At 50.5% G+C, this 23,906-nt stretch overlaps 1 protein-coding gene across 1 annotated transcript in view; it reads left to right on the forward strand.

The window, feature by feature from the left end:
• Positions 1–3,607: 3,607 nt before the first annotated feature.
• The window catches only part of Kcnq1 (potassium voltage-gated channel subfamily Q member 1), a 310,859-nt gene continuing 290,560 nt past the window's right edge, over positions 3,608–23,906 (forward strand). The window contains exon 1 of the mRNA XM_036172121.1: positions 3,608–4,092. Within this exon, the coding sequence (XP_036028014.1) occupies positions 3,707–4,092 (386 nt within the window). The 5' untranslated portion in view covers positions 3,608–3,706. The remainder of the gene's footprint in view (positions 4,093–23,906) is intronic.

A 23,906-nucleotide genomic window follows, 5' to 3' on the forward strand; every position in this document is an offset into this window, starting at 1 on the left:
TGGTGTTGTTCCTCAGGGGCAGTCCACCTTGATTTGAATTCATTGTGAAGATGAGGCTGGCCTTGAACTCACAGAGATCTGCCTGCCCATGCGTCCTAATAGCTGGGATTAAAGGCGTGTGCCACCTTGCCAAGTTTATGCTGCACATTTTGGTGTGGGTTCTGGGGATTGAACTCCAGTCCTCGGGCTTGCACAACAAGCACTTTGCTGTCCACGCCACCTCCTCGGCCTGCTCCTTCCAAAGTTTTTAGTGGACATAGCTATAAAGTGATTTTGAGAGAAAATAACGGAGGAGATTATGGTACTATTTCAAACTCACATTTAAAGATTTGTTTGTACTTCTTTGATTTTTACATCTGTGTCTTTTATATCTTGGTTCCTAAGGAACTCAAAAGGATTGCTTATTTGATATGTAAACACATATGTTTGATTTGTTCAGACAGTCGGCACTCCATATCTCTAGGTTCTGCAACCCACACCGGGTGGAAGATATCTAAAAATAAATTACACCTGGAATGGACTAGTGCAGACTCTTATTCTTTCCCAACAGTATAGTGCAGCAATGCTTGAGCTGGCATTCCTATTGTGCTGGGTATTTTGGGGATCTAGAGATGGTTTGAGCTATGCTGGAGAATGTGGTAGGCTCTAAGAACAGACTATACTGTTTTATGTGAACGACTTGAGCACTGAGGATTTTAGCCTGGGGGCATCTGGAGTGGGTCCCTGCCAATATTATTACTGATGGTTCAATTTGTGTGACTGTGCTAGCATATGTAATTCAATAGACTGAAGGATACTATATTGTGTGTGTGATGTGCATTAACAGGTGTGTGCAGACCATGCACCTGTGAGCATGCGCAGAGGGCAGCAGAGGGCCTCTGGTGTCCTGCTGTATCACTCTTTGCCTTGTTCTTTTGAGGCAGGGTCTCTTTCTTATTCAACCTAGAGTTCAAGTTTTTCAGTTAGGCTGGAGCCAGAAGTCCCAGAGTCCCTACCCAACCCCTCAGTGCTGGGGTTATAGACAAGCACAGGGACATACCTAGCATTTATGTGAGTAGTGGGATCTGAACCTTGGCCTTCATGCTTGAGAGCCAAGCACTCCTAAGCACTGAGACATCTCTCTATCCATTTCTTGTCTTTTGCTAAATACAAGCCATGTTGCAGTTGCAGTACAAGGTTTATGTACTTATTCTCTCTCTCTCTCTCTCTCTCTCTCTCTCTCCCCCTCTCCCATCCCCAGGGCCTCACTATGTACATGAGGATGACCTTGAACCCTTGAACTCCTGATACTTGCCTCTACCTAACTCACAAGTATACAGATTACAGATATATCCCACCATGCCCAGCTTCATTTTTTTTTTTTTTTCTCATTTGTCTTCAGGTTAGTTACTAGTGGTGGGATTTCCAGGTCAAAGGGCACATACACTTTTCCTGAGAATGCCAAGATGCCCTTCCCACTGGTGATTAGGAAAGCACCTGCCACCCTGGCCTCTCCCAAAGATTGTGCCGTCAAACATCTGGAGTTTTGCCAATCAGATAGTAGGCCACTGGTATCAGAGTGTACTTTTAATTTGCATTTTCTTGTTATGAGTGAGGTTGAGCATTTTTTTCTGAGGCACCAAGGCCACATGCCTCTTTCCCTGTGTGCTGGTCCTGATTCCAGGCCACTCTCCCACAGCACTGTCTGCCACAGTCTTCTTTGGCTTTAGATGCTCCTTATGTACTAATGATATTAATCCCTTGCCTGTGGTGGTAAAAATTGTGGAGACTGTCCCAGCGTGTCCCTTATCTCTTACTTCCCCTGCGGTGGCTTTCTGTTTTATCTGCTGCTTCCGGATTTCACAGCACAGTGGGAAATGTTTTCCTTAGTGACAGTTTCTTGAGGAAGGTGCTCTTCCTCCTTTTCCCTGCCTCCTCATCAGACCCAGGGCCTTGCACATGATAGGCACACACTGGCTAGCCTGGCCGCCCTCACCCTTAAGTCTGCAGAGCCCTACTTTAACTTTTATACCTAAGCCTTTGATCCATCTACCCTAGTTTCCTTCTGGTTTTGTGGTAAACACCAGGATCAAGAACAACTTAGGTGAGGGGAGGGGTTATTTTAGTTTACTGGTTACAGCCCCATCTTCAAGGGAGGCCAGAGCAGGACCTCAATCAGGAACCCGGAAGCAGGCCGGCTCACTATTCCACATAGCACTGTCTCCCATCAAAGAACTCATTCATAGCCAAGGAAGTACAACAGAGGAACGCAAGACTTGCTGGCTTGTTATCAGGCTCATTCTTAGCCAGTTTTCTTGTATAGCTTAGGACCACCTGCGGCAGGAACAGATGCCCCCCACGGTGGGCTGTGCCCTCCCACATCAATGAAGACAATCAAGACATTCCCCTCAGACACACCCACAGACTAGTCTAATCTAAGCAGTCCTTCAATTGAGATTCCCTTCTCAGATGACTTTAGGCTGTGTCAAGTTGACAATTGACTCTAACAAGGACACCACCCAAAAATCATTCTTGTGCACGATGTGAGAGGTGGGCCTGGCTGATCCTTCGTCTTCTCTACATGCCCCAGCTACTGTCAATGCTTTAACTGTTGTTTTGAGGTGGGTCTGATATAGCCCAGGCTGATCTTAAACTTGCTATAGCGCCTGGGAGGATCTTGAGCTCCTGATCCTCCTGCCTCCACCTCCCCAGTGCTGGGAATATAGGTTTATATCACCACCTGGGTGTTTAGTGAAGGCACGATTTTCTTCTGCTGTGTTTGGGATATGGAGGTGCAGGTGTTGGTCACATCTGTGTGCATTGTCCTGGGATCAGGTCCCCTTCCACCCCACGCAAAGGCCAGTGTAGCCCTGGTGAGGCAGCTCCGAGAGCCAGTTGCACAAAACTTTTTACTCTATTCCCATCCCCACTACAGGACAACAGTCCCAGGACAAGAAGCTCCTTCATGACCCTGGGGAGGAACAAACGTTTCTCCCTTTACCTACCCAGGCAGCCCTGTCTACCAGCAAAACCCTCAATCTAGCCCCTGACTCGGCTAATTTTAGCCCGCTCTCACTGAGTGCCACTTATGGTCGGTCCTTATCTCCTCAATCCCACATACTTAGTGGGCAGCGATTAGCTACTGGCAAGGCATTTTTGCATTCGCCTCTGCCAGCAGGGGCTTCTGGACACTCGAGGATACTCAGTGTACTTTGGGCCGACACTTTCTCATCCTGCGCCCGAGAGTGTCCACGCGTGTCCCAGGACGCCCTTCTTTGTGCCTCCTGCTCTCTCTCTAGGGTGCGTTCAGAGGGTGAGAAAGCGAATGCCTGTGCTTCTCCGGGTTCTTGGTGGTGGCACTTGTGCTAGTCCCTGAGCCCCGCAGGGAGGGCGGCCTCGGAGTGGGAGGAAGCACGTGCGCCCAGCAGGTGCGCACAGAAGGGAGCGCAGCCAGCAGCCTGGAGTGGAGTGGAGTGGCGTGGTGTGGCAGGTGGCCGGCTGGCTGAGCCAGGCTGCAGGTAGGCGCGTGGTGGTGCCCAGGGGCGGGGCGTCCTGGGGGCGGGGCGTGCCATCCCTGGGGACCAGCCCCGCCCCCGCCCCCAGGCCGAGCGGACAGCGGCCCCCCGTGGCTGGGCTGGCAGTAGCCGCTACCCGCACTGCGCCCAGCACCCTGTGCAGCCTTCACCTCATCTCCCAGGCGCGGCGCGTTCCGGGGTCCTGTCTGGCCATGGACTCGGCCTCGTCCCCGCCCAGTGCGGAGAGGAAGCGCGCGGGCTGGGGCCTCCTGCTGGGCGCCCGGCGGGGCAGCGCGGGACTAGCCAAGAAGTGTCCCTTTTCGCTCGAGCTGGCTGAGGGTGGCCCGGCGGACGGCAATCTCTACGCGCCCATCGCGCCACCCGGAGCCCCGGGACCCGCATCCCCCATGTCGCCCCCCGTTTCGCCCGCCGCGGCCCCCGCAGATCTCGGGCCACGGCCGCGGGTGAGTCTTGACCCGCGCGTCTCCATCTACAGCACGCGCCGGCCGCTGCTGGCGCGCACCCACATCCAGGGCCGCGTCTACAACTTCCTCGAGCGCCCCACGGGCTGGAAGTGTTTCGTGTACCATTTCACCGTGTGAGTAACCTCCCCGCACTCGTAACTCCTCTGGGCTGGTGCCGGTGCGCCCTAGCTGCGACCCTGAGGGAGGCAAGGAAGGGCTAATCACAGAAACAGAAATCAGACTGGTAGCCGGTTCCTTAAGTTCAGGGACTCTGCTGTGGCTGAAAGGGAGGCATGTGGAGGGGGACACTTGGAACATAGGGTATGCCAGCCTAGGAGTTCCCACATGCTGCGCTCTTAGGATGGAGGGACTGCGGTTAGGAGTTAGTCCCCACAGGAGTAATAAGCAAGCCGGGAGCTGGTCCTTTGGTGTGGTTCAGTTTTGACAAGAGACTCAGGAGCCCCCAGGAGTGACTGGTGTCTGTGTACAAACCCATGCAGGCCTTGGCGGGTGTTTCTATCTCGGGCACTCAGAGCAGCAGGGGCATGTACAGGATAGATTGGCAGGTGCACTGGTGTTGCCCAAGATGTCCACAGGGGAGTGCCCACAGCTTCAGTAACCCAAGCTGATGAAAGTGGGCTGGATGCCCTGAGCCCAGCGGACACATTATCAGGAGTCAACGAACAGCACCTGCTTTAGGAAATGGGAGGGAGCAGAGCTGCACCTGGCCTTCACTGCTACCAGGTGGCTCTCATTCTCACAGGCTGCCTGAGAGGGGCAGGGCATTCCGTTTTTCAAGGGCAGGGGCACAGGAAGTCATCTCCAGGAATGGTCTGGCTGCCCTCCTTGCTGCCTCCCCCTGGCCACCTTGAGGCAGTACTTCCTGGCTGCCTGGCTTCTTGGTGCCCTGCCAGCCTCTGGCTCCAGATTCTACCCTGCCGACCCTCAGCTCTGAAAGCTCCATTAAGTGACCTCCTTGTGGCTGGTCTTGCCACCTGAGCAGGGCCCCACTGTGTGTCCAGGGTTCCATTTACTCCTCTGGGGCAAAAGGGCCAGACTCACAAAGGTGAGTTCTAATGGCTGCTTGCCTTGCACAGGGAGACAAAGATCTTCCATAGTAGCCAGGGCAAGTCTCAGGACATCCTATCCCCACCGGCATTCTTGGTATGTCCTTAAGGCCACCCAACCCTCAACCTTGCCTCCCAAAGTGCCAGGACCCCTGAGATTTCATTGCTGGTCTTTGAGCGACAGAGGCTATGCATTGGCAGAGGTGTCTGCAGTGGCAGTGGGCTTTTCTCTGGGTATAGGGAATAGTGTGCAGAGACCCCAAGGGGCCTTACCGTTGTAGGGATGTCTAGCAAACACACGGCTTGCTGCGCCTCAGCACTTGCCTGCTGAGCCCTAAGATCCTTGGGATGAAAGGGGTGGGGTGCTGGAGAATCTTCTACCCTATTACCTCTTTGTCCAGGAGCTCCATTGGCCAAGGTGAGCAGCCTTCAGACACTTGCATATCCTCCTGGGGATGCAGGTCGTTAGAATGAGCATCGTTTAAGTTCCTGACTGTGGTAGCCTGGCCCTGGTGGAGGAAGAGGGCTTGTCCCGCCCCAGAGGAAGTCTGTGCTTACACTGTGCTTTCTTCCTGAATTGGATTGTTCAGCCCTCGGGAAGTTTGCTCAGCAGAGCTGCCTTTGCCCAGCTTCCCCAGCGGCCAGGAGCCACAGGGCTCTGGTGACTTTCTAGACTGGTGGCCCAAGGGCTTCGTTGTCAAGAAGAGGGAGTGAGATTCTGCCTGCTTGGTGGCAGTTGATCAACCTTCCCCAGCCCTAGCACTGGCTGACCATGGAGTTCAGTTACAAAGGGGAAGGAGTAAGTAAGCTGGGAAGACCCTGCTGGGCACAGCAAATGGCTTGCCCAGACTCTGGGGAAAAGGGGCCTCATTTCCATCACCATCAGGAGGTAGGCAGGACCCTCTGGGTCATGCAGTCTCCTGAGAGGAGACATGGCCAGCATCTAGGAGCCTAGCCACATCTTTATGAAATGCTGGTTGCCCCTGGTATGTTGCTCTAAGTAGCAAATGCAGCTGGCACACAGCAAACTCTGTTCTTGGTAAGATGGACTCTAGAATGTATCAGGTAATGATGTTGTGGCTGGAAGGACAGACCTGCTCTTGAAAAGCAGGGAGTGAATGTGTGGGCGTAGGGGGAGAGCAGGAATGAGAGCCAGTGTCCTGCAGGCTCTGGGGTATGCTTTCCCACATGCGTATGGGGAAACAGGCCCGGACATCCTGGCCCCTCCTTGGGGGACCCCTGCCTTGGCCCAAGTAGAGCAGCTCTTCCTGTGTCTGTGCTGGCCTTCTCTGACTGCCAGGGTCAGGACATGGCCCCCCTGGGTCAGGACATGGCCCCCTGTTACTGCCCTTTGCTGTCTGGGTTTCCCACCTCCTCACCTTACTCCTTTCCTGTGGCCCTTTGTGTCCCCATAGAGAGGGGCTCCCTTCCTAGTTGAGGTCACAGGGGTTTAGCTGCCTTGCTGCTGGGTCTTGGCCAGGGTCAAGGGCAGATGTTCTACTCTGTCAGGCTGCTTGGAGATTTTGGTTGTGACTAACAGAGGGATTTGAGAGACACTGCCCACCTCCCTGGTTCTTGTCTCCAGCCTCTCACAGTCTTGGCTTGCTCAGTTCCCAAGAACTTTCTGTGGCTTTTGCTAGTACCTCAGGGAGTTGATCATAAGTGGAGCTTGCATCTGCTCCTGGTGGTCGATTGGGCAGGCCTTTCCAAATGCAATACAGGAGCTGACTGTATTGGTTATGACTCATGGAATGGCTGCTGGGCAGTTGTTCAGCAGACCTAGGATGATGGAGACAGTGCACTGAGACGGTGGCAAGCCTGTGTGGATGACCAAGTCTTCCCTTCTGGCCCCTGAAAGCATCACTATTCTTCGGTCCTGGAAAAGAATAAATTTTTGAGGTGTCTCTTTAGGGTTTCTCCACATGCCATCCTCTCTGGGGCCTGGCCCCTTGGTGTTATCCCGTGACATACCAGATATACATATATACATACATCTCAACCTATCCTCAGACCCAGTCTGGTATTTCTGTGTACACTGTTGCTTTTATGTAGAGCCCTTCATCTTGGCTTGCCCTTAGCTGGGTGGCCACAGGCATCCTTTTTTTTTTTTTTTTGTTAGGGCTCTCAGCTAGGGAGGAGGAGGAACAATTCATGAAACTGAGATCTGAGGAAGGGATGCTCTACTCTGGGGTCATGAGGCATGGGGACCTGTGCCAGGACAAGGTGGTACTGGGAGCTACTGAGGCAGGAAAGGAGCCTATAGGGGACCCATGGTGTTACAATGACAGAGGTCAGGCCCCAGCTGCTTTGGCCGCCTTTGTTTCTTAGGGAGTTTGGTGCTTGGAGCCCTCTGGTGGCAAAGTAGGGTCCAGAACTCATGCTTCCTGGGTGGTGTCCCCTTTGCAAACAGTGCTTGCTTACAGAACACAATGCAGGGTGGCGTTCACAGCTGGTCTCCCTAGCAAAGGAGAGTTGCAGCTGCCTCTATCAGTGGCTTCTGAGTAATGAGATGCACAGACAGGTTCTGGTCATGACCTGCATAAGGGCCCCTGCTCCTCACTCTTTCCTCAACACCCTTATCTAGGAAATGGGCCCTGGTTAGCTCCACAGTCCCTCCCAACTCTGACATTCCAGGCCAACTGTTGGCTCCTATGCACCTTGCTGTGAAGAAAGGCTGCAGAGAAGCTTCTGGGAGCTCCTTTGTGGGGTGCCCAGCCCCTGCCTCTGGCAGGGGGAATGAAGGGATGAGTGACAAGGGTCACCTGGATGCTGAACCTAAGGAATAGTTTGCAGAAGAGAGGTGCTAGCTCTTTTGACCCTGTGGGGAAGCATGTGGAGTAACAGGTAGGGCAGGGGGAGGCTGTGGCCCTGCAAGGCCTCAGGGCCAGAGAGTAGGTGGTGCTAATGGGTCACCCCAGCTAAGCTCTGCTCACCCACCCCAAGAATAAGATGCATTCTCTTTGCTTCTTCCTAGTGGAAATCCCTTTCTGTAGCCCTATTGAGTGTGCAGAGTCCCAAGTCTTCTGAGGGCCACAGAGAAGAGCTAGTGGTTGCTCTATCAGCAGGGTGACTGTGGTCACCACGGGACCTGACTTTCCATGAGGCATCTGAGCACGTGAAAGGACTGCCTCAGCAAGCCCTTTATCTTCTGCTGTGTGGCCCAGCCCCCTTCCCTGCACCTACCCAGAGGCCTCTTGAAAGGTGGAAGGGACCACAGCAACGCCTCTGTTAAGGGCCTGTCAAGTATGGCTACTTGCTGGGTGCAGCTGAGAACCCTGGACCTCAAAGAGGGCAGATTGCTTGCCTAAGGTCACACAATTGGGTGTGCCCGTGGAGCCAGGAGCTCCTACCCCATATACCATATGATCGTCAAAACCAAGTAAAGAGAGAATGGTTGCTGTTCTTCTAGGAGAGGTGAGAGTCCTTGGACAGAAGGAGCCTGTCTCCTGAGGATGAATTGGAGGTCAGCCTGACACACGTCAGCCTTAGTGCACACTCTGTTAAATGTCCACAAGGTGCTGCCTCCAGAAATCCTTCCCAGGCAGAGAGATGCTCAGTGCCCCTGTCTGCCCCCCTGCCCTGCCTTCTCGCACATGGAGAGTCCATTGGTAAAACTGTCTTTTTTTGGTGTTAGCATGTATCTTGATGCTTCTGAGTGTTAAGAGGCCATGCAGGCAGGCAGACACCTGGAGCTGTCTGGCTCCTTTCAAGGGCTCCTTGCCTTCTCCCTGCTGGGTGTTCACCCCACCCTCACAGCCTGGCCTGTGGCGGACAAAGCCTGCTGCCTGGACAACTCTAAGCCCCACAGACGGGCCAGACTGATGACATCTGTCTGCAGTATTTTTATCCAGTGACATTCCTGAGCTTGGGAAAGTGGTGGGTAGAGGCAGACACTTCCAGAGGACCCTTCTGTGGCCTGGGGACAGTCCTGAGGGCCCCACCCATTACTGTTCTAATAAGCCAGGGCTTCTGTCTTGGCCACTGCCCTGGCTGAGCACAGGCAGATCTGAGATGGGAGTACTTCATCTGGTGTTTGTCCACTTTCTGGCCACCTCCTGGGAAGTACCCAGCTCTGGTTTATGGGAACTGAGCAGAACACACCTGGATATGGTTCCAGAAAGATCCAGGCAAAGGCAGTGTGTCCTGGAAAGGAGGCTGAGCCATTTGTAGAATCATCCTCCCCATGTGTCTGCCAGGTTACCTCCGGTAGCAGGAATGTGCATGTGTATGTATGTGCAAATGCACAGTGTGTGTATGTGTATGTGTGTGTGTGTGTGTGTGTGTGTGTGTGTGTGTGTGTGTTGGTATTGACCAGAGGACAATCCTCTTCATGTGGCCTATCCAGCCTTCTCACCTTCATTGGCTAGAGACTTCTTTCTCCAGTGGCTGCTCTTTCAATCTGGACCAAAATTCAGCTGGCTGCAAAGATATGGACTGAATTCTGGGTCTCCCTACATTTCCATTGTGTTTATTTTGAAAAATTAATTAATTGGTTTTGTGTGTGCGTGTGTGCGTGCGCACATGCTTATTCCTGTGCCTGAGTATACCATGTACATGCAGGCAACCTTAGAGGCAAGCAGAGGACTTCAGATCTCTGGGAACTGGAATTACAGGCATTTATGAGTTACCATGTGGGTGCTGAGAATTGAATCCCAATCCTCTTCAAGAGCAGCAAGTGCTGTTAACTGCCATCTTTTCAGCTCCGTATTGTGTGTATTTTTATGCCAGGTCCATGCTGCTTTGCTTACTCAAGCTATAAAGTATTGTTTGTTTTTTAAGATAGGGTCTAATGTAAAGTAAGCTGACCTCAGATTCAGACTATGTAGCCAAAGATGACCTTAAACTCTTGAAACTGTCACTACCTTCCAAGTGCCGGGATTACAGATGTGCACTGAACACCCTGCAATCTATAGTATCCCTCCCATCTGTGTAAAACCTCAGTCTCTCCTCTCCTTTTTGCCTCAGATTGAACCCAGGGCCTTGTGCATTCTAGGCAAGCTCTCTGCCAGCTGAGTCACATCCCCAACCTGAGGATGTTTCCAAGTTATGTATTGTGCTGTCTCTCTTTTGTTCCAATTTCCTAGCCTTGTCCTTTTTTGATCCAATTTCCTAGGCCATTTGGGTTCTTCTGTGGCCTCATACCAATCTTAGGACTTATTTTTAGTCCTGTGGAAAAATGCTGCTGATACTCTGGTAGTAACTCTGTTGAATCTCTACATTGCTTTCTGCAGCAATGGGTATTTTAATAATTCCCTTTGGAGCCATGAACATGGTATGATGGTCTTCTGCATCATCATCAGTTTCTCAAGTTGTAATGTTCACTGTAGAGATATCTGCCTTTTTAGTTATACACATCCATCCTTTTGTAACTAGCATGAGCAGGCTTTGTCTTAATTTTAGTCTTAGAAAGCTAGTAGTCCAGATATAGAGGGCTGATGATTTTTAAACATGCATTTTGTTCTCTGCATCTTTGTTATATTCCATGACTAGTTCTCTAGTTCTAGTTGTGTGTGTGTGTGTGTGTGTGTGTATATGTGTATGTATGTATGTATGTATGAGAGAGAGAGAGAGAGAGAGAGAGAGAGAGAGAGAGAGAGAGAGAGACTGACTTTGCAGTCTCCTGTTAACAGATTTTTCTTTAGGCTACCAGCTCACAAATAATGATACAGAACCCTATTATTAATTATGAAAGCTCAAGCTATAGCTTAGGCTCATTCCTAATTATCTCTTATAACTTAACCCATTTATATTAATCTACATTCTATCATGTGGCATTACCTCTCTCCATCTTGCTCCTGCACCTCCTGTTTCCTCTCAGTCTCCTGGCATCTCCGCCTTTCTTCTTCCCAGAGTCCTCTCTGTCCCTGGAAGTCCCACCTAACCTCTTCCTGCCTAGGTATTCGCCATTCAGCTCTTTACTAAACCAAACAGAAGGTGCCTTGGCAAAGACGCATCTTCTCAGTGTAAACAAATATTCCACAACAGTCTCTCATGTGGTCCATCCTGTAGGCCATTCCCTGTGGTGAGAAGGTGTGTGTTTGTTCTATGGCTGTAGGTGAGATGCTCTATGAGTGCCTTGTAGGTCTTTTAGTCTATAGTCTACTTTATTATCCTCATTATTATTGTTTGTGTATATATTGGTTTTTCAAGACAAGGTTTCACTCTATAGACCAGGCTGTCTTGGAACTCAGAGATCTGCCTGCCTCTACCTCCTGAGTGCTGGAATTAGAAGTGTGGGCCACCACTGGCTGGCTCTCTAGTGTGCTTTAACTCCAGGATCTCTCCATTAACTTTTTCCTGGACTGCCTTTCCATTGATACAATTTGTCCTTGATTTGTATCAGTTTGTTATTGGTACATTCTGGTAGAATCTGTTTCTCCTTTGAGATCTAATGGTCTTTGCTTTATACAGTTGGGTGCAGGAATTCAGCTGTTGACTCCATCCCTTTGCCATTATAGAGTGGGCTTCTCTGTCTCTCTTCAGTCTGACAGCTGGCTTTTCTGATGTAAGTGTGACTACTGCTTGCTTTTGTTTTCATTTGCCTCACTTGAGTCTCCCCTCCCTGAACTTTCTGTCTCTGTGTTAGTTACTGTTCTCATTGCAGCGACAAAGCACCTGACAGAAGCCATTTCAGGAAGGAAGGATTATTCTGGCTGGCAGTTTGAGCTAGGAAGAGATCAGAGACGTTTATTTTTGTTTGGGGTATCACATGAAGCTTTTCTTATAGGACCAATCTGTTGAAGAATTCTTTCAGTTTTGCTTTCTTTTGAAAGACTTTTATCTTTTTTCTTTTCTGAAGGATAGTTTTGCTGGGTATAGTATTCTAGTTAGGCAGCTTTTTTAAAATTCCCTTTTAGGACTCTGGCTGTATCATCTCATTTTTTTCTGACTTATAAGGTTTCTGCTGAAAAGATTGCTGTTAGTCTAATGAAGATTTCTTTATATGTAACCAGACACCTCTCTTGCTGTGTTTAGAATTCTCTGTCTTGTATTTTTGGTAGTTTGATGATAATGTTCCTTGTAGAATATATTTATTTGTTTGTTTGTTTGTTTGTTTGTTTGTTTTTTGAGACAGGGTTTCTCTGTGTAGTTTTTGGTGCCTGTTCTGAATCTCACTCTGTAGACCAGGCTGGCCTCAAACTCACAGAGATCCGCCTGACTCTGCCTCCTGAGTGCTGGGATTAAAGGCGTGCGTCACCACTGCCTGGCTTAATTTTTAATTTTATGTGTATGGATGTTTTACATGCATGTATGTCTGTGTATGGCATGTGTGCAGTGCCTGCAGAGCCAGAAGAGGACACTAGCTCCCTAGAACTGGAGTTACAGATGGTTTGCACTGTTATGTGGGGGCTGGGAATCAAACCCAGGCCCTTTGGAAGAGCAGCCAGTGCTTTTAACCACTGAGCCATCTGTAGAGCTTTTGGTTGTATCTATTGGAGTTCTTTGAACTTCATAGGCTTAAATGTCTGCATCTTCCAAAAGTTGTGATGTTTTCAGTAATTGTTTTGTCAACTATTTTATTGAGTTTCTATGTCTCTTCTCTTCTTGTTTTGAAACACCTACAATGTGCCTATTTACTCACTTTCTGGTCTCCTATAGGCCTTGAAGGTTTTCTTTACTTTTGCATATTTTTTGTCTGACTTTTCTTTTCATTAGACTTTTCAGACTCAGAAATTCTTCTGCTTAATCTAGTCTGTACCAAGGCTATTAATAGTGGTTTTTTTTTTTTATTTTATATGTCACATTCTTTCATTCCAGATACCACCCCCAATCTGACTCTTTACTAAATTTTTCATTCATATCACAAAGCATTTTCCCAATTTTATTAAATTGTCTTGCTATAGTCTATATTGTGTCTTGTAAAATTTCCTTTAAAAAATCACTAGTTTGAATTCTTTATTAAGCAGTCTGTCTTTTTTTTTTTCCCTTTGGGATGTATTGCTAGAGTCACTAGTTCCTTTGTGCTCCTTCCCTTCTGTCCAGAGCCCTTTAGGATGCAGTATTCTCTGGCAAGGTGATGCTCTGCTCTTGACTTTAGGTGGGCTATGCTCCCATGCATGGCCTCTAAATGCAGCCCTTAAGAAGCACTTCTGGTGGCTATTCTTTTCCCATCTCAGGTACCTGCCTTGTACCTGGCCACCTCATCTGGAGGGCATAGATTGGGGAGTGGGCCCTTAGGTTTCTCCTCCATGTCTCTTGCAGGTGGGTGCCCTTCTCTGCACCTTCTCTAGACTGTGTTCTTGGGCAAACTGAAAGGCACTCAAGAGCATCCCCCCAGAATACCTTCTCCTGGAACTTGGCAATCAGAAAGCCACAGTTGTGGTTCTTCAGCTGCCTAGAGACCCAAGCCACCTCCAACTTCTTCAGGACTTGACCTTTATAGAGAACCCCTTCAGCAGCACAGAGACCCTCACTCTACCTTGTGCTAGGAGTGCATCTTTCCCCATGTGGATTGCAGCCTCTCTGAGAGAGAAAGGCCCTCCATCCCATGTTTCCTTTCCAGAAGCACCTCATCCTCCTAGCAGAGAGGAGAATGTCAGGGTACCAGGAGAAGCCCTCTTGTGTCTAAGTATCCCCAAGGAGTCATGTGCTCAGAGCACTTCACCTTGGCAGAGTTCTACTCTATACCATCTTTGCCTGTATCTTCATGAAGCACATCTAGGCCCTTGGCTATGATGGCTTAAAATGTGGTAAAACATGAAGATCTGGTGGTTAAAGAAGCATGCTACTGGCATGTGGCCAGGCAGACAGCCAAGGCAACAGAGCTTTACATATCCATATAAGGAAATGTAGCATCTCAAACCAGATGGACATCATGAGGGATGTCCTATCTTCAGATAGCCAAAGCATAGAATAGTCAGATGGGGCTCACTGGTCATACAGCATACTGAGATCGCTTCTGAGTGGCCCAGAGAACCAGCTGTGTGGAAGACACATGTGAACAAGACATGATGCAATTGTGCAGGGAGCAGTCCTCAGGTCTTAGGGTGGGTCTTCAGTGAGAAAGCCACCACACAGCCAGGCGTGTTGGAACACATCTGTAATCCCAGCGCTTGGAGGCTGAGGTAGGAGGATTTCTACAAGTCTGAGGCCAGCCCTGGCTACACATCAATGCATTGTCTCAAACAAAACAAAACGAATAAAAATTGCCTCCAAGAGCCAGGAGAAAAAGAATGAACATCCTTGTTTTATACACTTGACAGCAGATCACATCAATATAACATATTGTAAGAAAGAAAGAAAAAAAAAAAGCTCAATTAAAAAGCTTCAAATTTTTTTTGTTTGTTTTTTGTTTTTTGTTTTTTTAGACAGGGACTGACTTTGTAGCTTTCTGTCTTGCCTGGAACTAGATAGGTAAGATCAGGCTGGCCTCAAACTTACAGAGATTCACTTGCCTCTGTTTCCAGAGTGCTGGCATTAAAGATGTGCTACCAAGCTGAGAAAATGTATCTTAACTAGAAAAAACAGTCCCCATTGATTAAAGCAAAGCAGGTGAACCAAGAGGTAAATGCTGACTCTTAAGAAAGAACTAGTTTCAGGTGACATCTCTACACTGTTTTTTCTTTGGGACAAATGCACAGCTCTCAGAGACCATGCCATGGGGTGGCACCATTTCCTGAGTTTCTCTGAGGCTGCTGTTTGGGAATTGTAGGTGAGAGCTAGTTATCATGGCAATAGTTAGAGGACATTAATCCTGAGTCACCCTATATGTGAGTGACTGGTGTGAGTATTCATTCACCATGGTTAGACTTTTCTGCTCTCTAGAAAGACAGCAAACAAGGCTTGCTCAGCAGCTGTGAGCCCTCCTGTCCCCAAATTCCCTTAACTCCAGAGATCTTGAACTCCTAACAGACAGCTGAGCCTACTGCCACAGCAGGTGCCCAAGCCAAGGCTGGAGCAGGAGGCAAGGAAGTAGCCAGTGTGTGCCAGGGCATGTCACAGGACTGGAGAAAGCTTGAAGGTCGCTGGAGTGGGTCAGAATGCTTTGTAGGTATTCAGATCCTCAGTTGTGCTAGTGACCAAGGGACAGTTTGGGAAGTGAACAGGTGATAGCCCAGATCTCACCCAGCACACACCTATCCTGCTTTCCTCTGTAGCAGTAGCCAGGGGTACCAAAGCATGGAAGAGGTCCCGTTTCTTTGGGGTTTACTGATGCCTAACACCACACAGGGCTGAACTGTACTATCATGGGTCTTGGTGAGGTCACAGAGTCGGCTTTGAGCATCTTAGCTACTACCTTTTCCAAAATCTAGATGGGTGAGACTGTCTACTATTGGTGTAGAACTGCTCCACCAGGACCCATATTGCCATCACTACTGGAGGAGTGAATGAGCTGGATGCAGCCTCCAGATCAAGCTTATGGGGAAGAAATACCGGGGCCTGAAGAACATGCTTTGGTGGTAAGGGTGGAGATGAAATGCATATGTCATGATGGAAGGGAACTGAGGGCTTTGGTGAAGAAACAACACCAAGACATATTCAGGGGAGGGAGGGAGGGTAGAGGGACTTGGAGAGTGTGTAGCACGTGTTGCCCTTCTTGGATCCTGAATAAACAAATTGCAAAATCCACGGTTTGAGATTACCTCTTGCTGGAGGTGATGCTCTTTTCTGCAGTGAGTGTTACCTGCTGGGGCTGTGTGTCCTGGTTCCTGTCTGCTATGTGAGCTGGCTCTGCCCAGTGTGAGAGGGTGGGGCTGCTGTGACCCTTTTGTGCCTAGCTCCCTTGCTCCCTGGGGACAGGATGTCAGGAAAATGCTGGGGTGGAGCAGATAGACTGAGGCTCATGCCCAGTGCTCTGGTGCACCTTCCAGCCAGCCCTGCAATGTCAGCAGTGAGATGGAAATGCCAGGCTTCCTGGGGAGTACTTGAAGGAACCTGGCTGGAATGGCCTGTAGTGTCTATGGTTACAGAGTGAGTATGGGGCAATGCTGAATGCTGCCAGGAATTGGCCCTGTTCATATGACCAGTTGGGTCTTTTGAGGCCTATAATTAGGGAGCTAGCCAGTGCTGAGGAGAAGCAGCATGCCCACCTATCCCAGTGAGCCAGAGAGCTGTGGGGAAGCAGGAGGCTTGTAGGCAGGGATGCTGGGGCAGGAGTTAGGCTAGGAAACCCGAGGGGTGTTGGTGAGCCTTGAAGGATTTAGAGCCTAGGGCTGCCCAGGCCCGGCTGGAGGCTCTCAGGAATGTGGGGTGTGGGGAATCACACCTGACTTCAGCTGAAGCCGCTCACCTGTCTAGTATGGTCTGGTGTCTACCTCATGCTTCTTGAAAGGGGAAAAGCGCCCAGTGCTTTTCCCAGCTTCCGGTACTACAGGCCAGTAGTCCTATCTGTAAACAGCCAAGGCTGGCAGCTGCCTTCTGTGCTGCCCTGAAGTCCAGAGATAGTTGTCTGGAGAGTGAGCAAGGACTCCCCTCTCCTCTGCCCACCCCCTCCTCACCCCTCCCTCCTCTCCTTTCTTCTACTTCCTCTTTTCTCTGTTCTCCTCTCATTCCCTCCTTCTCCCCTCCCTGTCTCTCTCCTTCCTCCTCCCCATCCCCCTCCTTCTCTCCCGTTCCTTCCTCTCTCACTTCCCTCCATCTCCCTCCCTCCCACTTCTGTGCCTCCTCCTTCCTCCTGCCTGAAGTTTACTTGGTAACAGGCCAGGCCCTTCCCTGTTTCCAAGTAATGAGGCATGCATAGGTCTTTGAGGTGGTTTTTGTTCTGCAGGGTCACTCCTACAGAGTCCTTAGCTCCCTCCCCAGGAACAGGCTACAATATCATGGTACTCAGTGAGCTTGCTATTTATTTAATCCACAGGTCCTGTAGAGGACAGCCTGGGGGGGATTGCTACCTGTTACTGCCCACAAGCCTGGGATTCTCTTTGACTGAGGCTGCCTGCTTTCAGACAGCTCCCTCTGTACAGGTGAGAGTCTCAGGAAGGTCCATGTTCTTGTTCTGTAACCCAGCCAGGTGATTCAGGGCTGACAGAATCGGAGTACGGCTTGCCCTCCTTCAGTGGCTCAGCTGGGTAGCTGTAGTGCACAGCTGGGTCTTAGAATTGTATTAGCTAGTTGGGTGTGGTTATTCCTTCTTTGTGGGAACATGAAGGCCGGTGTGTGTACAAAACCACACAGGGGATTTGGTGTCTTTGAGTCATACCAGACTGAACACCTGGTTACCAATCACCAACAATAGCTTCTCCTCAGCCCAGGAACCCTGCCTGGCACCTTCACGATAGCCCCTCTGATCTCCGCAGGACTGTGGTTCATTGAGCACCCAGACAAGCCCCTCCCCAGCTGCAGCAGTGGTTCACCATCTTGGATCCTGTATGCAATACACAGTGGAGGTTTCTAGATTTTCTCAGCCAAGTGGGAAGCAGGACTCCAGTGGTAGGGGGTGTCTGTCAAGTTGCCTAGTCTCCCTGGGCAGACAGGCTGGGCAGAAGGTGGGCCCAGGCAGCAAAGGACACATTGCTTGCCTGTGTTTCTCTGAGCAGACAGATACAATGCCCATCTCCCTGAGGAACTCTGTGGAAGGGGACCCTCAGTGGTGCAACTGTGGAACCTGGGCTTTCAAGTGACATTGGAGAGCAGGTAGGTTTCCTGCATATAGAACTGGCCTCACCTCTGCTGGATCTCAGAATGCCCTTTCCTGAGTGAGTGGTAATGGCAGGAGACAGTTTGAAGTGGTTGTGGTACCATTCCAGAGCCTACATACTGGGGGGGTGGTGTATGTGGCCTGGGAGGTCACCTTGCTTTTGGGGCTGTTTCCTCACATGTGAACGGGGCTTGGACCTCTGTCTTAGGGATGCTAACAGGTCATATGATCACATGGGTTTGGGTATCACAGAGCCTGACATCTTACTATATGTAGTCATTTAAAGGTCCCTCAAGGCTGCCATCTCACTGTTCAATACCTCTGTGTCTCTGGCATTATTTCTAAGTGGACATTATGAGATAGTCACCTCCTTGCAAGTGTTTAGAATATTCTATATTACTCTGAAAACAGGGTCTGCAGTGAGGCAGTTCTCCAGAGCTTAGAGGAGATAAGCTATGCCACACATATAAGTTGATCTGGAGTGGAGCTGAGACACCCTTGCCTCTTACCCTGTCCCCACTATCTTCCATGACACTGGAACTCCATATTTCTATGTGTGCACATGTGTGTTGGGTGGGCAGGGTGATAGTCCACAATAATGACTACTTTTATGTGGTCCCTGCTCCCAAGTCAATCTTCTAGGTCTCAGGAAGTTGGAGTATTAGACTGCCACAAGGTATGGAAAGAATCGTCTCCCCTTATGTCAGTGCAGAGTCAATGAAGCAGGGGCCACAGAGGATAAACAGATGTGAGAAGAGAAGGATAGGGACAGATGAGTTTGTGAATAATGGGGAGAAGTAGATGACTGGCTGGCTGGGTGGGTGGGTGGGTGGATGGATGGATGGATGAATGGATGGATGGAGTAGTGGACAGCCAGCTGGAAAGCTAGATAGTTAAGTTGTTAAGTGGATTGTGGTGGTAGATGTGTAGGTAGTTTGATGGGTGGTTGAGTTAATAGGTGGCTGGATTGGTGGGTGGATGGATGGATAGGTAAATAGATATATAGAATGGTGGGTAGGTGAATGAATGGAGAGATGAATTGATAGGATGGTGGGTGGATAGATGAGAGAGAGATAAGATAATGGGTAAATGGATGGCTGAGTTGGTGAGTGGGTGTATGCTCATGTAACCCAAGTCTGAGACTCAAAGGGTAACTGAATCTCCTTAACCTGGAAAGAGAAACAGTCTTACTGTATCTTTCAGGGACTCAGGGGAGACTGAAAGCCATTTCTCATCCTGAAGGCAGAGGTTCTAAGAATGGGTCTATGGTGGGCCGTGGGCTGCCTACCCGGTAGCCTGTGAGTGCTTAGACTCCAGGCCAGCGAAAGGGTTCTGGATCAGTGGTTGTTGACTGGTTGGCTGTTGTGTTCCTGTGGAATGGAAAGGCTGAACTCGAGTGTGGGTTTGGATGCCAAGGACAGGGGTATTGTGTTGGAGTTATTGTCTTTCATGCCTTCCCCTGACCTTTACACTTGCCTACAAGTGCCTAGGGAGAGCCCTGAGTTTCAGGAAAGGCTAATCCTGGTGCCCAGAAACAGTGAGCATCACCCCAGGCCCTTACTCTGATTTAGACTTCTTCCTAAGACCCTTTCCATAAGAGAGTGATGAATTTCCTGGGCAGGTGGTCTCACAAGAGAATCCTGGGTGTGGGTGGCCTGACCTGCAGGTGGGAGCCTGGCAGGGTCAAGGGTCAGGGTAGAGTAGAAGTGACAGCAAACTCCAAGGGAAACAGAGGGGAGAAACTGGCTAGTGGTTCCCAGGAACACAAGGGAGACCCTCCACCTGCAAAGAGAGGTCAGAAGCTGTGTCCTTGCTGTTGGGCCAGACCCGGTACCCGGTACCCAGTACCTGTGAAGGGTCCTGGTAGGTGAGGATTACAGCCTGCTTTGAACCTCTGGCACTGCAGGGTTGACCATTGTGCACAGGAGGGCTGAAGGCAGTGGGGCCAATGCAAGAGCCACTGGGAACCTTTAGGAGATATCTCAACTACCGCAGAGAAAGCACGGGAGTGGTGGTGGGGCTCCAGGGTCCCAGGTTTGCCTCTGACAGAAAAGTAGGGCTGGCACTCTGTTCCAGGCTCACCCCATGACCTCAGGCAACCTGTTGACCTCCCTTTGTCCCTGCGGCACCTGATTCCCTAGGAGGTAAAACAGAAGCACAGGTATACAAAGGGCCTTTGAGAAGTCCCTGCCAACCTGTGCAGTAAAGATGGTTTTCCACTAAGTGTAAACTTGTCCTCTCTGTCCCAGATCAAGGTCCCTGGCTTAGCTCTTTTGAGGCGTGGTACCTCCCCAGGCAAGCGGGAATGTTCTGGCTGTCCTTGGCACAAGGACTGGGGTGGGGAGTTAGGGGGCGGGGGACTGGGGACTCCACATCTTCCCAGCTTTGGTTCCCAGGGCAGCCCCACCTCTGCTGTGCTTATCAAGGCCTCTCTGGCTGGCTGCCTGTGGCCTCAAAGTCACACCGCCCTGGGCGGGTGTCCTTGGGTGAGGCAACCCCTTCCAGGGTGGGGGACAAATGGCTGTCGTGTGTGGGGTACCAGGCACCTGTTGATCAGGGCACATATTAGCTCACAGAGATTCAGGGGTACCAGGCTCACACAGGTACCTAAGGATGTTCTCAATGTGTCTCCTGGAGGGCCTCAGCTGGAGCCAGACAGGAACCAGCCACTGCAGGAGGCCTTGGAGGTGTCACATACATCCTGTGTGTGGCACTTCCCCAACAAGTCCCATCAGCATATAGTTAAGAGGGCAATGTGTGAGCAGCACCTGGGGCTCCTGACAAGCTGAGCTTGCTACAGGATTAACCCGGAGCCCAGAATGACAGGCTCTGTCTGCAGGGCACTGTGGATATTGGATATCACTGGTAGACAGGTGCTCAGGGTAAGGTCAGGACATGTGGAAGAAACTTTCGGACAATTAGAGCTGAGTTTGCCTGGCATGGAAAAGTGTCCCTCACTTTGGCAGATGACAGTGTGCTCACTCTGGAGCCAGGATATATGGTCATCTAGTTTGGAAAGAACTAGAAAGGGGCATTAAGGAATCACTGTGGTGGCCTCATGTGACTTTTACAATAGGTGTATTCCTGTATTTTGGATAATAAAAGCTCACCATAATAAAAATAAGCAATAAGAAACCTGCCATAGGGTTCTGCCCCTTGCCTCCCACTGCGAGGATGCTTCTTGCCATTTTGGGTGGAGAACTCTGTTTGAATGTACTTTGGGCCTGGAGAGGGTGTTGGGGTACAAACATATGACTAGTGAGGGGTTCCATGGGCTCTGGGCCTGAGTCCCAAGGCCTATCTTTAGGGAAGTCTGGGGTTAGTATGAGTGATGTGGGTGGGCAGAGCTGTGGCCAGATGGAAGGAACCCAGTTTCTCTTTGGGACCAGTACTGCCCGGTGTGTGGTTTATACTGGGGGGAATCTCTATCTAGCCAAGTGACCTCTGGAGTTCTTAAAGCACTGGGGGCTATAGGAGGAACAACGTAGGTAAGGTAGGTCAGGGGGCCCAGGTAGCTTACAGGTAGGCTTGGGACTAGAGGACAGGTCCCATATTAAGGCCTAAGCCCAGAGATACAAGAATTGGGAATCCACCTCTTGCCTTTTCTTTGTCACAGAGAGTCAGAAGACCAAGGGCGAGTTCCCAGGCAGTGATATGGCTGCTCCATCTGCGGGCTTTGAAGGAAGGAAGTGTTCTATACCTAGACACTAGACTTGCCACTGTTGATGTGGCCTTCACCTGAGTGGCCAGCCAGGGTACAAGTTCCCCATCTGGGTGGGAGGTCTGAGGTCCTCTCTGCAGCCAACTACTGCTCTCTGTCCAGCACATAGCAGGCCATCTGAGGGTCTGATCCAGAGGGGACCTTGACTCCCCCCAGGACTGGGACACCTACAAACCCCGTGCCTATATGGTTTTTCTTAGTGAGGGCCACAGGGCGGTGGCAGAACCTGTGACCCTAGGGCCTATTGGGTGGTGCAGCACCCTCTGTCTGGTGCAGCTTAGGTACTTTTGTGCAACCCCACACTGTCCCCTTTCACTGCTCATGACAGTGCATTGCACAAGCACCTGTTGTAGGTGGGGCTGTTGCCCAGGTGGCTTGTCTAGCTGGGACTAAAGCAGGTTCCTTTGAAAGCCCAGGGAAGGTGGGAAAGCATGGGGGCCCCTTCATCCTGTGTGGATGACCTCAACACTGCTGGACTCAAGCATTCCCATAATTTGAGGAAGCTGGCCTGGCCTGTGTAAGGATGAGGGCCTGAGTACAGGACCCATCTCCACCAGCCTCCCTTCTAGGACAGGGTAGCCTTGGGTTTCCCAGAGCCTCAGGTGAATGCAGGGCAATCTAGAGCCTCTCACAGGTCTGTTTTGCATCTTGATGCCCACTGGGTAGCCTGGCATCATGCCATGGCTGGTTACAACCCTCAATATAAGGCTGGCAGCATTCCTGAGAGCCTACAGGGAGCTGGCTTCTACCAGATGGCTCCGGATTCTGACTTGCTGGCTGTAACCTGACCCACCCTGGAGTTCTGTGGCTGTGGGGTTGGGGTGCTCAGACTCTCTTGGGTGAGTGTGGAGGCTGGATATAAGGGAGCCTGAAAGGGACCTGCCCACTTGTAGCTGGCTCAAGGGGACTGTAGGGGACTCTGCAGTGTATTGAATCTTTCTGGAGTCCCTGCTTAGGACATGTCAACCATAGCATTGCAACAGTGACCTTGGTTACTGGCCCAGTTGCTCCATTTTATAGCTGGGGAGGCTGAGACCTAGAGTGGAAAGAAGCCTTCTAAGAAGAGATGACTTTGTCTAGGGTTCTGCTCTGGTGGTTATGTGTCCATGTGGATGGGTGTGACTCCCTCATAGGCCAGGCATGTTTTCTCTCTACAGAAAAGTCTGGGGGCCTCAGAAGCAGAATATAATGGTCCTGTTCTCAGGGTAAGAGTGAGAGACTGGCCAGGGTCACCATGGAGATAGCTGCAGGCTTTCTGCTATCATCTCTAGCTGGTCCTGGAGTTCTGAACAGGTGGCAACTGGCACTTCTTCCTGGCCTGGGCCTATCTGGGCTGGGTCACCTTCCCCCAGGAGAAGCTACTCCTACCAGTCCAGAGCCCTTTGGTGAGCCTGGTGCTACCAGCATGCTGGGTTGTGAGAATGTGGCCAGGTAGCAGAGGGGCTGGGCTCTGTCCTGGTGATTTCTTAGTCTCTCTGTGCCTTAGCTATTAATGGAACTGGCTTCAGGGTAGTCTAGTTCATAGAGTGAGCTTCTCCACTACCAAAGTGACATTGTCTGTTGTGATGAAAGTCCTGTATGAAGTCAAGCACCATTCCTGGCAGAAGCCAACAGCAGCCCTCCTCACTGGGTCAAGTTGCTTCTGGGGACCCTATCTGTGGAGTGTTCATGGGAGGATTTGAAAAGTGAATGAAGTGAATGGTCAAGGTGCCAGCAGGTAAACACTTGCTGCACAAGCCTGGTGATCTGAGTTTGATCCTGGAACCCATGTAGAGTTGGAAGAGAGGACCACCTCCACAGTTGTCCTTGGACCTCTACACCATGTGTGCCCTCCCTCCTCATCCTTACACATATACAATAGTAATCAGTTTCAAAGGTGAGCACAGAGCAGGCCTTGAGGACTTAGTCTGGTGAACACTGGGAAGCACAGGCTACGTCTATGGACAGCAGAGCTAAGGTTAGCAATCCCCACCGTGGGCAAAGAGTAAGGAAAGGAGCCATTCAACTTTGCACCTGCTAGCCAGCCTGCTTCCTCATGCACATTGCTCTGGATGTCTCCATGTATGTGTGTGGCTTTATGTAGTTCTGAATAACTCTGTGTGGTTTCCTGTGGCTCTCTGTGGCTCCGTGTAGCTACAGGTGGCTTTGTGTAGTTGGTTCTGTCCCTCCTCTGCCTTTGGGTGCATGCCTCTCCCCCCACTTCATAGTACCAGTCTATTATTTGGAAGCTGTAATGCCATCATTGATGTGTCAGCAGACCCAATGGACCCATTGGCTCTCTCTACCCTCATGTCACCATGAGTGTCCCTATGTTGTCATCTCAGCCAGTGTATACACGATTATAAACATCCGTCAAGCCCTTTCAATAAATCTGAAACAGTGGAATTTGGAGTTCTGTGAGCAGGGGCTCAGGCAAGGGCTGGCCCCATAGGTCTTGATTTCTGATCCCTTCAGCTTCCCTTCCTGCCTGGCTACCTCCAGCTCCAGCTCCAGGCCTAGAAGTCCTTTGGCATTCCCCCTCCTCATCCACTGCAACCGTGTCTTGCCAGGCACCCTGGCTCTCTGGGGTCTCTCTCCCCTCCC

The sequence above is a fragment of the Onychomys torridus genome, chromosome 1 (assembly GCF_903995425.1).
Source record: "Onychomys torridus chromosome 1, mOncTor1.1, whole genome shotgun sequence".
In the NCBI taxonomy this organism is placed as follows: Eukaryota; Metazoa; Chordata; class Mammalia; order Rodentia; family Cricetidae; genus Onychomys; species Onychomys torridus.